The sequence below is a fragment of the Balaenoptera ricei genome, chromosome 17 (assembly GCF_028023285.1).
Source record: "Balaenoptera ricei isolate mBalRic1 chromosome 17, mBalRic1.hap2, whole genome shotgun sequence".
Lineage (NCBI taxonomy): Eukaryota > Metazoa > Chordata > Mammalia > Artiodactyla > Balaenopteridae > Balaenoptera > Balaenoptera ricei.
The window spans coordinates 69965437-69979542 of record NC_082655.1 but is presented as its reverse complement, the minus strand read 5'-3'; the positions used below and the strand labels follow the sequence as shown (position 1 = coordinate 69979542).

The 14106-nt window shown below is 35.0% G+C and overlaps 1 protein-coding gene across 14 annotated transcripts in view; it reads left to right on the top strand.

The window, feature by feature from the left end:
- The window catches only part of CSPP1 (centrosome and spindle pole associated protein 1), a 225941-nt gene that overhangs the window by 178905 nt on the left and 32930 nt on the right, over positions 1–14106 (top strand). For 11 of the 14 annotated variants that reach the window (XM_059901811.1, XM_059901810.1, XM_059901821.1 and 8 more), the window contains 2 exons: positions 7399–7551; positions 10797–10909. In XM_059901811.1, the coding sequence (XP_059757794.1) occupies positions 7399–7551; positions 10797–10909 (266 nt within the window). The remainder of the gene's footprint in view (positions 1–7398; positions 7552–10796; positions 10910–14106) is intronic. The other 3 variants (XM_059901822.1, XM_059901820.1, XM_059901817.1) reach the window with 1 other exon arrangement.

The following is a 14106-nucleotide window of genomic DNA, read 5'->3' as shown; positions in this document are numbered from 1 at the left end:
AGAGAGTACCTTTTACTTAGGTTCCCTTAATGTTAGCACCTTACGTAGTCTTGGCACAGTGATCAAAACTGAAAATTAAAATGGTTACAATACTATTAATTACATGATAGACAGATTAAATAAATGTAGACAGTCATGTTATCTGTAGACAGAGTTTTATTTATTCCTTTCCAATCTGAATGCCTTTTACTTATTTTACTTGTCTTTTCCCTGGTTAGGAACTCTAGTACAATGTTTAGAAATCATGACACCAAATCGTGAAGTTTGGTGGTTTGAATCATTTGAAGAATTTATCCATTTCTTCTGAGTTTTTGAATTTTTTGGCATAAAGTTCATAATATTTTATTATTCTTTTAAGGTCTGTAGGATCTATAGTGATGGCTCCTGCTTCTCTTTTATTCCTGATATTTGTAATTTTTATATTCTTTCCTTTTTCTTAACCAGATTGCCTGGAGATTATCTATTTGATTTATCTTTTCATAGAACCAGCTTTTGTTTTCATTTATTTTTCTCTGTTGTTCTTCTCTTCCTATTTCATTGATTTTTGCTCTTTACTATTTTCTTTCTTTTGTTTGCTTTGTGCTTTTAATTTTCTCTTCTTTTTCTGATTTCTTAGTGTGGAAGCTTAGATTATGGTTTGAGACCTTATTTCTTTTCTAATATATTCGTTTAAAAATGCTACAGATTTCCCTCTGAGTACTGCTTTAACTGTATATCACAGATTTGATATGTTATATTTTCATTTTCATTCAATTCAGTTTTCTAATTCTCCTTTTGATTTTTCTTTGACCCACTGATTATTTAGAAGTGAGTTTTAAAAATTTCCAAATATTTGGATTTGCAAACGAAGCAACTGACAAAGGATTAATCTCCAAAATATACAAGCAGCTCATGCAGCTCAATATCTAAAAAACAAACAACTCAATCCCAAAATGGGCAGAAGACCTAAATAGACATTTCTCCAAAGAAGATATACAGATTGCCAACAAACACATGAAAAGATGCTCAACATCACTAATCATTAGATAAATGCAAATCAAAACTACAATGAGAGTCACCTCACACTGGTCAGAATGGCCATCATCAAAAAATCTACAAACAATAAATGCTGGAGAGGGTTGGAGAAAAGGGAACCCTCTTGCACTGTTGGTGGGAATGTAAATTGATACAGCCACTATGGAGAACAGTATGGCGGTTCCTTAAAAAACTAAAAATAGAACTACCATATGACCCAGCAATCCCACGCCTGGGCATATACCCTGAGAAAACCATAATTCAAAAAGAGTTATGTACTACAATGTTCACTGCAGCACTATTTACAATAGCCAGGACAGGGAAGCGACCTAAGTGTCCATCGACAGATGAATGGATAAAGAAGATGTGGCACATATATACAATGGAATATTACTCAGCCATAAAAAGAAATGAAATTGAGTTATTTGTAGTGAGGTGGATGGACCTAGAGTCTGTCATACAGAGTGAAGTAAATCAGAAAGAGAAAAACAAATACCATATGCTAACACATATATCTGGAATCTAAAAAAAAAAAAATGGTTCTGACGAACCTAGGGGCAGGGCAGGAATAAAGACCTAGACGTAGAGAGTGGACCTGAGGACATGGGGAGTGGGAAGGATAAGCTGGGATGATGTGAGAGAGTAACGTTGACATATATACACTACCAAATGTAAAATGGATAGCTGGTGGGAAGCAGCTGCATGGCCCAGGGAGATCAGCTTGGTGCTTTGCCACCACCTAGTGGGGTGGGATAAGGAGGGTGGGAGGGAGATGCAAGAGGGAGGGGATATGGGGATATACGTATGCATGTAGCTGATTCACTTTGTTATACAGCAGAAACTAACACAACATTGTAAAGCAACTATACTCCAATAAAGATGTATACAAAAAAAATTCCAAATATTTGGGCATATTTCCAGATAGCTTTCTGTTGTTCACTTCTAGCATATATTCTGTTTTGTTCAGAGAATATACTTTTTTGTTATTTCAGTGTTTTTAAGTTTATGAGATTTATTTTATGGACTACCAATTATATTTTTATTTACCTTGTAGAGTCTGATCTCTATAAGTAAGTGTATATATTAAAAATTAGGTTAATTTGGAAATATGTACTGTACTAGTAGTGCCAGGATTGGAAATTTTCTTTAGCCCTCTGAATTGATACATTATAAAAGAGTTTGTATGTCAGCAGTAGATTGCTGAATAATCCCGGGCCTATGGTACTATTTAACATATCTTAGCCATTTTCTTTAAAATGTTTGGTATTTTCCACCAGAGTACAAAGAGTAACTTGTAAAGTTAATTTTAATTTCAAAGTATTCATTTAGGTTTATAAAAAAGCAAAGATTATAAAATAAGGAATGAAAAGAATTAATTATTATTTATGTATTGTTTACCTGTAGGTATCATATAATTTAGCCCTGGTCTGATAAATTGTTCAGAGAGTAGAATTATTTTCCCACTCATGAATCTGTAACATTTTCTTTTGTTATTCCTTTCTTTGTAGAATTATTCTTGTAATGCTAGCAATATTATATTAAATGATATGATGATATACATTTGAAATAAATGCCCATTTTCAGTGATACCTTTTCAGTTGGCAAATTACACTTTTGACCAAAGTGCTTTTTTTAATTTTCATCTTTTAGCTGATTTCATACCTTGTATTTTACTGCCTCGCAAAATAAAGATAGACAAGGAGTGACCAACTGATTGACAAATCATCTTTTCCAATAAAAAGCAATATGGGTTTGTTTTGATTGCTGAATCTGGTAGTCTTAAGTCTTAAATAATAATTATGTACTCTGATGAAATTAATTTTCCTTTTATATAAATACATTGACTATTATTCTAATAGTTGAGAAAACTGTGTAATCACAACAGTAAATTAAAACATGTTATTGATTTTGAAGTTTATTATAGTGTTTACTTGTAAGATATATATCTCTTACTTTATAGTTTGTGTAGGTGAATATCAAAGTGATATTTTATTCCCTAATCTTTCACTAGTTTGGTAACAGAGCTCTGGGTATGGGTATCATCTGGAAGGAGTGAGCTTAATATAGTGCACTCTTGAAATATAAAAAAGAATACTATATGTATAATTATTCATAGTGACTTCTTATTTACATAGGCTGGTTTTATGCTCTTCTAGTGAATTGGATGACAATGAGATATTGATTTCCCATTGGAGTTATTTTGTTTCATTTTTATGACATTTTTGAGACCACAGCTATTCATTAGTTCATGACCTTAACTTTCCCATCATCTTTCTGGTTTCATTTACCTCCCATATTCAGATAGATCCCAGGATTTGGCTATGATTTCAGGAGTAGCTAACTAATTCTTGCCTTACCACTCCTTGGCACTTGGAAGTTTTCTTGGAATCAGCTTTTCTCTGTGTTTTCAGCCAGTCCCTTCTCTCTTGCATTTTCAGTTCTTTTTACTAATTCCTTCCCTTCCAGCTCTGAACATACTTTGGTTAACTTATATTCTTAAACACAAATAAACAAACAAAAACTCTGCTCTTGACCTTGCTGTACTTCCCTTACATAAAACACACTCCAAAAGTAGTCTGTACTTGTTGCTGCCACTTCTTACCATCCTCTTATTGCTTCATATTCTATAAAATGACTTCTAGTTCCTACTACTCTACTGATGCTACACTTTCAAAAATAACTGATGCCCTAATTTCTAATTTAATGGTTTTTACTCAGCGTTCATCCTCTTTGAGTTGGGTTGACAGTTCTTGCCGTTGAGTCCTGTGCGTTCTCTGCGGTGCTGTCCTCTCCTCACCTGACATTTATTGTATGTGTATTAGGACCTGGGTTATTCTTCCGGGTCTGTAAGCCTGAACTTTGTTCTAGGACTGTCTTCTGACATCACGTGTTCCTCGAGTTAGATATATTCCTTCCATCCATTTTCTCCCACCTTGTCTCTTCTACTCCTCTGTTTCTTTTTAGGCCTTCTCAAGTCTCTTTCTTTGCCCCTGACCACTTTTTCTTTTTTTTTAAATAGATCTTTATTGGAGTCTAATTGCTTCACAATACTTTGTTGGTTTCTGTTGTACACCAAAGTGAGTCAGCCGTATGCATACATATGTCCCCATACCCCCTCCCTCTTGAGCCTCCCTTCCATCCTCCCTATCCCACCCCTCTAGGTCATCGCAAAGCACTGAGCTATGTCCCTGTGCTATGCTGCTGCTTCCCACTAGCTAACTATTTTACATTCGGTAGTGTATATATGTCGATGCTACTTTCACTTCGCCCCAGCTTCCCCCTCCCACCCCGTGTCCTCAAGTCCATTCTCTATGTCTGCCTCTTTATTCCTGCCCTGCAACTAGGTTCATCAGTTCATCATTTTTTTTTTTTTTTAGATCCCATATGTATGCGTTAGAATACGGTATTTGTTTTTCTCTTTCTGACTTACTTCACTCTGTATGATAGACTCTAGGTCCATCCACCTCACTACAAATAACTCAAACCACTATGGAAAACAGTATGGCGGTTCCTTAAAAAACTAAAAATAGAAGTACCTTATGACCCAGCAATCCCACTACTGGGCATATACCCTGAGAAAACCGTAATTCAAAAGGAGACATGTACCACAATGTTCATTGCAGTACTATTTACAATAGCCAGGACATGGAACCAACCTAAATGTCCATCGACAGATGAATGGATAAAGAAGATGCGGCACATATATACAGTGGAATATTACTCAGCCCCTGACCACTTCTAAGACTCTGCTTCACTTCCAACTTGTCTTCTGAATCTCTGTACCTGATGTTTGGTGGATTATGTATACTTAGCATGCAAAACCAACCTTCATTTTTAAAATCCAGCTCATCTTTGTCTTTTTCTGTAAAAGCATCATCATTCTGATGGTTCAGAGTAAAAAATTCAAGAGTCCTTTTGACTTCCCATAGCCAGTCAGTTAATAAGCCTAAAGTGTAGGTTCTGCCCTTTCAGTGTTCCTTGAATTCTCTTAATTTTCATTCATACTACCACCATAATAGAGATTTATTATATCTTGCCTGGGCTGTTGCTCTTTCTTCATTGCTTCTTCGTTCTCCTCCTTTGTTTTTCACATCCAAGCTGTACATATCAAAAGTATAACCAACTGTATTATTCCATGCTGAGAATTCATTAAGGACTCTGGAGAGTCTTACTGAGTTCACATTCTTGCATAGCCATTTACTGGCTTTGAACAAATTAATTTAGTTTAATTTTCTCATCTAATAATACTGGGGTGAAAATAATAGTACCATATCATATAAGTTATTGTATAGATTATAAAAATGGTGAATCATAAATGTTAACTGCCATTATTACTGTTTCTACTTCTGTGACTACCAAAACTGTCTCCATTCTACTATCTACAGAATAGAATAGTGAGCCATCAGCTTGTTTTTTAGAATATTCCAGAATTGGCATCTGATCTGCATTTTCCTATGTAATCTCTCATTTCTCTGTTGTGTGTGTTTTGAGCTCTAGTCAAGCTGGACTACTTAAATGTTGCCAGAACAGTCTTCATGTTTCACACTTGGAGCTGTTTCTTTTTTTTTAAAATAAATTTATTTATTCATTTATTTATTTTGGCTGCGTTGGGTCTTTGTTGCTGCACGCGGGCTTCCTCTGGTTGCAGCGAGTGGGGGCTACTCTTCGTTGCGGTGCGCGGGCTTCTCATTGCAGTGGCTTCTCTTGTTGCGGAGCACGGGCTCTAGGGTGCGCGGGCTTCAGTAGTTGTGGCTCGCGGGCTCTAGAGTGCAGGCTCAGTAGTTGTGGCCCACAGGCTTAGTTGCCCCCATGGCATGTGGGATCTTCCTGGACCATGGCTCGAACCCGTGTCCCCTGCATTGGCAGGCGGATTCTTAACCACTGCACCACCAGGGAAGTCCCTGGAGCTGTTTCTTTATTATGCTTTCCCACCCATCTTCACCTGCGAAACTCCTGTCCAGTTTCTGAGTCCAACCTGTCTTTTCTTTCTTTAATCGGTGCATTAGGCAAATAGTTTAATAATTACTTTATTTATTTTTTGGCCACACCGCACGGCATGTGGGATCTTAGTTACCGAACCAGGGATCGAACCTGTATCTCCTGCAGTGGAAGCACGGAGTCTTAACCACTGGACCATCAGGGAAGTCCCCGACCTGTCTTAAAAGCAGCAGCAAGGATGTGAACTTTCCTGATTCTGAACTCTCTTTCTCTTTGGTAATGTTCATGTGTTATTTGCCATGTTCTATCTGGTATTCTAACTGTGATTCATGTTAAAGATACATTCTTGGACATAACAGGCTTCCTGATAAGCACTTCTTATATCCAGGTTTATGTTCACGTTCACTGCTGCCACACTATCTCAGTTACTTGTTTTGTGGAGAAAAACTACTTTTTATCTTGTTAAAGCTTTTGCGTTCTGTAACCATTCAAGTTTGTTTTTAAGATTGACCGGTTGTTTGACATAGTCTTATGTGCTCAGATTTTTGCCATGCATATGTGGTATCTATTGCTGTGTTTCCCTAACATGTAGTATTTTTAAAAAAACATTATCTTGCAGTTCTTGAGTCAGTTATTTGTGAGTGTTTTAGCTGGATGGTTCTGTCTCAGGATCTCTCATGAGGTTGCAGTCCAAGATGTCAGCTGGGGCTACAGTCGTTTGAAGTCTTGATTGGGACTGGAGAATCTGTTTCCTATATGGCTCCCTCACACAGCTCAGGAGGCCTCAGTTCCTTGCCATGTGGGCTTGTCTTTAGAGCTCCTTAAGTGTCCTTTTGAAATGGTAGGTGGCTTCTTCAGAGTGAGTGAGCCAATAGATCAAGCAAGGTGGAAACATATTGTCTTTCATGAAGTAGCCTCAGAAGTCGTATACCATCATTGTGCATGCAGTATCCTTTTCATAAGAAACAGCCCACACTCCAGGAGAGGCGAATTGAGCTCCATCTTTTAAGGGAGGATTGTAAAAAAATTTGTGGATATATTTTAAAACTCCACTCCACATGATATTTTTTCATTAGGAATACTAATGATGTTGGGTAAATTTCACTGTGACTTGTTTTGAATTGTTACTATGTTTGTTCTGTATTTAAGATATTCAAAGTTCTGAAGTAACATAGATATGAATATGGTTTTTATGGGTTGTCAAAAATCCATATACTCTTAAGTTCTATACTGATTTTGAATTTATTTTGTAAGGTTATTTTTTGAAAAATTTCTTAAAAGTTTTGATAATTTTGTTTCTGTTTTCAGGGCACCAAGATACCATTGAGTTATTCCAGCTCTGTCCTATTGTTTTTCTCTCTATTTCCCTACTTTAAGAAAATGTATTAAGTATACTAATTATAGAAATGCATTTATTGAAATAAATGGCTTATTTTTCCCTCTCAGCTGATTTGAATAGGATGCACAGACAAAATATAGATGCCTACCATAACCCAGATGCAAGAACATATGAAGATAAAAGGGCTGTTGTATCTCTAGACCAAAATTTAGCCACTTCAAATGCTGAGAACCTAGAAGATTCTGCAAATAAAAACTCAGGTTTTTAATCACATTCTATTCTTTTGTTTTTTTGTTTTTTTTACATTTCTAAAGTTGTTCAGTAGCATTTCTCTTCTGTTCTCCAAGAAAGTTCTTATGATTTTGAGAATTTGGTTACTCTGAGTCAGGAAGCATAACACATTATTCATGCTATTTACAATAACTTTTTTACATAGGTATTTTGAAAAAAGTGAATAAAGAAATACATTTTGCTCCTTAATATGTATTTCTTCTCAGCTTTATTACTTGCTTATGTATACTTTAGCTGCTGCTAACACTTTTATTTTGCTGATGGGGAGGGCATTTCTTAAAATCAAATAGTCTTTCTACCCATACAGAGTTTGGTAAAGTTTATGGGTTCTTTTACCATCAGAATTAGTTTGAATTAGTGAAAACATATCAGATGTTGTATGATAAATTGTACAGTGAAATTCATTTTTTGTTTGTTTTATAATCAGTTGCCCTCCCTTATAAAACCACAATATACAAAGAAATAAATGAAGTAATTAAAGGTTTAGTTTGACTTCTGGTCACATCTGCCTTTCATAAGCAAATATCTTTGATTTGCTATTAAACAGGGTCCTTTAATTAAAGATTCTGTAAATTGAAGATTATTCAATATCTTTCTTTATGACTTGCCAGGAAAAGTTGTCATCATCTTTCTGTATCAAGTATATGTGAAAGTATGTTACATGTTTAAAATTCAAATGAAGTTGAAAGAATATACCACCTTACACTATATTTTGATGCCTATAAAAGTAACCATTTATTTATGACAAATTCTCTTTTGTACTTTCACAAAAATTTTAATTTTAGACTAGAAAAGAACTCTATATTAAGAAGTCTTTCTAAAATGTTCCCTGACTAATCATACAGTTTTTTAAAAACTTAAAAAATTTTTTAATGCATATTGGCCAAATAGGCAGACTAAATGGTGAGCTCTGATTAGAATTACTAGCCTTGCGTCTTTCAAGCCTTTGATGGTAGCACTGATCTCTGCAGCCTTTTTGAACACTTCACGAGATGTGTGGTTGGTTGTTTCCATGGACAGCCTGTATCACTGTTTGATCTCAATTACAAGAAAATGCTTTCCTAGTTTGATCCACAATAGATTTTTACACAGTGGATCTAGTTTTGATTTTTGGAGTACTAAAATTAGAACTTCTGATTTTGATGAAATTACTAATTTGGCTCTCACTCTGAGTCTGTAATAATTCAGTGTACAATAGCAGCATCAAAACACCTTTCCATTTTATTGAAGAGAATTTTGACCTCTTTCTGATTATCATTATTTTTCTCTTCATTGGCTTCTGCTTCTGGTAGTCTTTATTGAGATCAGTGGTACAGACCCCTTCTCTGCCCTTCTCTTCCACACCCTGTATTGTTTGTAGTTCTCTCTTAGCCTAGAACTTTCTCTGTCATAGTAATAACATTTTAGGCATCTAGCTCTGCTTACAAAGCAAAAGCACTGGAAAAATCAAAGCTTTCCATGACCCATGTCCAAGAAGGAGCACAAGCTTGATGATTGAATATGCATAGCAGAACTTATTGTCTGTTGCCTTTCTGTACACTACCAGGGTTTTGGTGCAGCTGTTGTGGCCAGGATGCTCTAGTTTAAGAAATCATATAAAATCATAAAATGTTAAAATTTCCCTTTTTTGTGAATTGAAATTTCCTAAATTAACTTTCATTCCCTAAGAATTCACCTAAAACAGACTTTCTGAATGCAAAAAACCATTGAGAGTCACCTAATTTGTTGGTAGGCCATCATATATGTGTAGGAGTGTGTGTGTATACATATGTATGTGTGTGCACACATACACATACATATGTGGCATGTAATATTTTAAGGCTTTAAGGGAACTTGAATATACCTGAGAGTTGAATATTATAATGTATACTTAAGGTTCATTATCCTCTAATGTTTTGTCTTCATTAGGCCTGTTTCTGAGGCCCTTCTTAATGTTTGTTGTTTTTCTTTTACTTTATGGTTCTTGGATGAAAAACCATGTTGATAAAGTCCATACTAATTTGGCTTAAATTTATTTTTTCACTTATTATGATGCCTGAATACATTTTCATTTTCTTTGTTTAGAGCATGTGTTTCCCTTTGGTTTTATTTTTATAGTATTTTTATATTTGAAAGAACTTATCTTGCCTGCCTCTAATAATATTTCTTCTCTAATTGCCTCAACGGCTTAGAATTTGAGTGATCATCAAAGTGAAACAAACTACTCAGTTTTGGTTTGCTAATCAGCTTTTCCACCATAACATAAGATTTTAATGTTTAGGTGTTGATTTGCCTTTCTGCTGATCTATTCAAGTAAGCATTAATAAATTTTAACACAAAGGCAAAATAGACCTAAATGACAGCTAAACTGCAAAGCAGTTGTCCTGCAAGCACTATACGAGTGAGAGAAATAAATGCTTTAGATTGATGGTATAAGGAAACTAAAAAATGATATAAAAAGTTATGTGAGGCTTAAATTTAAACACCAATTTTTTTTTTCTGCATTCAAAGAGACCCCTGGGGTGTAATTATTTTCCAGGTTGCTTTTATGAAATAATATTTTCCCTTTCCCAGAATGTTTTAATACTATTTATAGGTAATATATAGCATATTTTTATTTTTCATGTTAATATCTCATTAATCTGATAGAATTTTTAAATAAAAAGTGGTGCAGTGATTAAAATAGTCACTTTAATTTGTAAAAAATGTTTTTGGAGCTAACTTTCTAATCTATTCTTTAAACCATAGATGGGAATCCACTTTTGGAATTACTGATTTTTAAAAACAATTTTAGAAAATTTTTGTATGTGTATACATAATACATTTTAGTGTATAATTAAGCAGTGTTCTTAAGAAAAGGATATTTATATTCATAAATAAGAACTTAAACATGTACTTTTTTTTTCTCTATATAAATTTTACTTTAAAGCCTTTGCTGCAGTGAGAGTTGCTTACGTTATTAACTTTTATGTTTTCTTGATGTCTTTCAGGTATAGATATGTTATGCTTTTTCAACTGTGTATTAATTTTATTTTAGTTTCACCATTTTTTTTCTCTCTTTACTTTTTATCTGGTCTTTAGATTCCTCAGCCTTCTTCTGAGTTTAACCTCTAGAGTTCCATATTTAGCACATTTTTTTCAAGATTTGAATTTATTAGCAAAGTCTTTATTCTTTAACCTTTACGTTTTCTAAGCACTGGCTAATGGTATGTTTCTGCAAAATTTCCCTTTCAAGGTCATATGCAAACACAGAGCTCTCCTTTTGCTCGGGGAAATATTTTTGGTGAGCCTCCAACTGAACTTCAGATTAAACAGCAGGAATTATACAAGAATTTTCTTCGTTTTCAGGTGAAATGCTTACTTGATCACAGTTTCAAAGTTTCATAAGAGTTTTTTTAAAAAAATTATTTTTGGCTGCGTTGGGTCTTTGTTGCAGTGCACGGGCTTCTCATTGCGGTGGCTTCTCTTGTTGCGGAGCACGGGCTCTAGGCGCGCAGGCTTGAGTAGTTGTGGCATGCAGCCTCAGTAGTTGTGGCTCACAGGCTCTAGAGCACAAGCTCAGTAGTTGTGGCACAAGGGCTTAGTTGCTCCGTGGCATGTGGGGTCTTCCCGGACCAGGGCTTGAACCCTTGTCCCCTGCATTGGCAGGTGGATTCTTAACCACTGTGCCACCAGGGAAGTCCCCATAAGAGTTTTAATAAACTAAACTTGCAAAGATTTAATCCACAAGATAAAGAATAAATTCTAAAATGCCATGCGGTTACTAAAATATCTAATTTATATAAGATATAAATTACATTTTATTATTATTTAATTTATATTATTATACCATTCTACTTATGTCTGAAAAATGAATAGGGAGACATGTTAGGTATACCAGGTGACTTAAATTTTATTAAATCATTAAGTGTTAAAGAATGCTGAAATTTCTAAAACTGAAACACTTAAAATGTTCACCTATTAGGCATAGAATGAATCTTTCTAGATGCTTGCATGTGTTAGTAGAAAGTAATTAGTTTTTTGTAAATGATTTGATATTCTTGACTCAGTTGTATAGTTTGTAAATAAATAAATATTAAATGTAATCACATTTTGCAATTATTTGCCTCATTTATGTATATAAGCAAATAGTATTTAAAGTACTAGAAATTGCCCAAAGGAAGATACTTGAGCATCAGATGTTTATTAAACAAACAGATTTATCGAACTCTCATACTGTGGCCACCCTTGGGATGGAGCCTGAGGTGAGTGAGAGGCCTGTTCATAGCGGGCTCACAATATTTTCTCTCCTTACCTCCCTCTACTCCATACCCACACTTACATCCCAGTGTCAGATTAATCCTGTGGCCACGTTAATCTTCCTTTGATATGACTTCTCATGTTTTTCTTCTTTATTCAAAACCTGGCAGTAGCTTTTCTTTTCTACAGAAAATGTCCATATTCTTTATTCTGACACTTCTGGCTCTCCAGTCTAATCCCAACCTCTTAAACAAATTCTTCTTATAGAGATTCTATTCAGACATGCCATCTTTCTGATCCTAATTATTGTGGACTTTTAAGGCAGTGACATAATGGATGTAGTCTTAAGGATGATTGATCAGGCATTACTGTTGAGGATGTATTTTTGGAGGATTTTAAAAGAGTGGAAGCAGGGGTGTTTTACTAGAGTGGTGATGGTAGAAATGGATGGAAAGACCTTTCTAAGGATCGACAGAATGAATAGAGATATTGACTGTAAGAGCGTAGCATCAGAGATCCCAAGGATACTGGCCACTCGAGTCAGGTAGCAGCAGATTGAGGGTCACAGAGTCACCTTTTGAACTTGAAGGACCCTCTGGTATATTGCCCATAATGATAGCAAGTCAAAATTATGTAGTTCCTATTATACTTACTGAGTGTTAGCATGGTCTAGGGTAGAATTCAGGGAAAAATAAGTCTTGCCATTTTGTAGCCTATTATTATTTATAAGATAGTTTTATGTATAGTATCTTATTAAACCTCAGTACTCTCTGAGGAAGTTATTACTCTTTTTATTTTATGACCAACTAAAACACAGGATGAGGCTCACCTTTGGTGGCAGAGCTTGCAAGTTGTGAGGCCGGTGCTTGAACCCAGTCTCCTGACTTTAAGTATCATATCTAGAGGTACTACAGTTATGTTTCTAGCTCTAGGAAGTCTTTCCTCTGGGAAAAAACTACTAGTAGTGGGGGAAATTTTGACTGTATTAGTTTCAGAATAACTTCAACCTTCACTTCTCCCACCGTATAAAATGGTGGTTTATGTATTTTTCTTTTTAGCAGCCTCTTAAAAATTCCCTTTTTGCCCCCAAACAAAATCTAATCCAGAACTCTATGAAAATGTAAAATAGCTAAATGGTATTTATTATTAATATCAACAATGTAGTGTCAGACAAAAAAATCCCCAAACTTAAGTGTTAAAAGAAATGTTATAAAATGTTTAAATCTGTGCACAAAGATGGCAAAGGAAGCCTCAGCTCCATGTCTGCATAAATAAGTTATACCATTAGTTTAAGTTAGTGTAGCAGAAGTCTTCATGTGGTTAAAATTTGGTAAATAACACATGTGAGTGTTTAGATGTCATTTTTAATTGCAGCTTTAAAAATAATTAACAAGTTTAATAAAATATTTGCAGGACCCTTGAAGCACTTTTGTATTATATGTTTGAAAACCACTGACCTGGATGATAGCTTTTCTCTTTCCATTGAACTTCTGTGTGGCATTTTTGTTGGAATGATATTTCTGTGGATTCATTAGGTGTGAGATCCATTTATGATTGTGACCCATTAATGGAGAAGTGACTTTGTCATTGTGATTTTTTTTTCATGGGGGAGGAAATAGGGGGAACTGAGTATTAAATGTGAGGTTTTGTTGTATGGATCATAAATGATGTTTTCTCTAGGGCTATTGTAATTGAAGAAGTGATTACATACACACCACTTAGTATTAAATATTAGGATTGTACATATTTAATAGTGTTGTGAGAAAGAAATGTTGGAAAAAGCCCTAGCATGTAAAATCATGGCACATATAAGAAGACTACAGTTCTTATAGCTCAAAAGTTTGTCAGCACTAAATATAGCAACCTTGAGGCTAGAGGAAATGCAGACAAGAACTATAAAAATAATATGAATAGTCATAATCAATCCATACTTAAGAGGGACGAAAATCTATTGATATCCTTAAACCAGCATCATGAATACCCAGTACCCGTGCTGTCATTCTTCTCTATCTCATTCGTGGAGGATGTAGGCTATCTGTTAAGGTCCTCTTCCTTTCAGATCTTAGACTCTGTCTTAGAATATTCCCCCAGAATACTCAGCACTGCAGGCCCCAGGTGGCATTCAAACAAAACTTAGTTATGAATTCTTGTGGCCAAAATCCTCATTTACCTTGCCAGTAGATAGGAAAGGAGAAAGGCTATTCTAGGGAAGGGATTCCTACTTAAAGAGTGATTGCTAAAATATTTCACTGTTGTTTTAGGATACTAATCACGCCAAGGAACTTTGAGACGTAATAGTAGCAGTC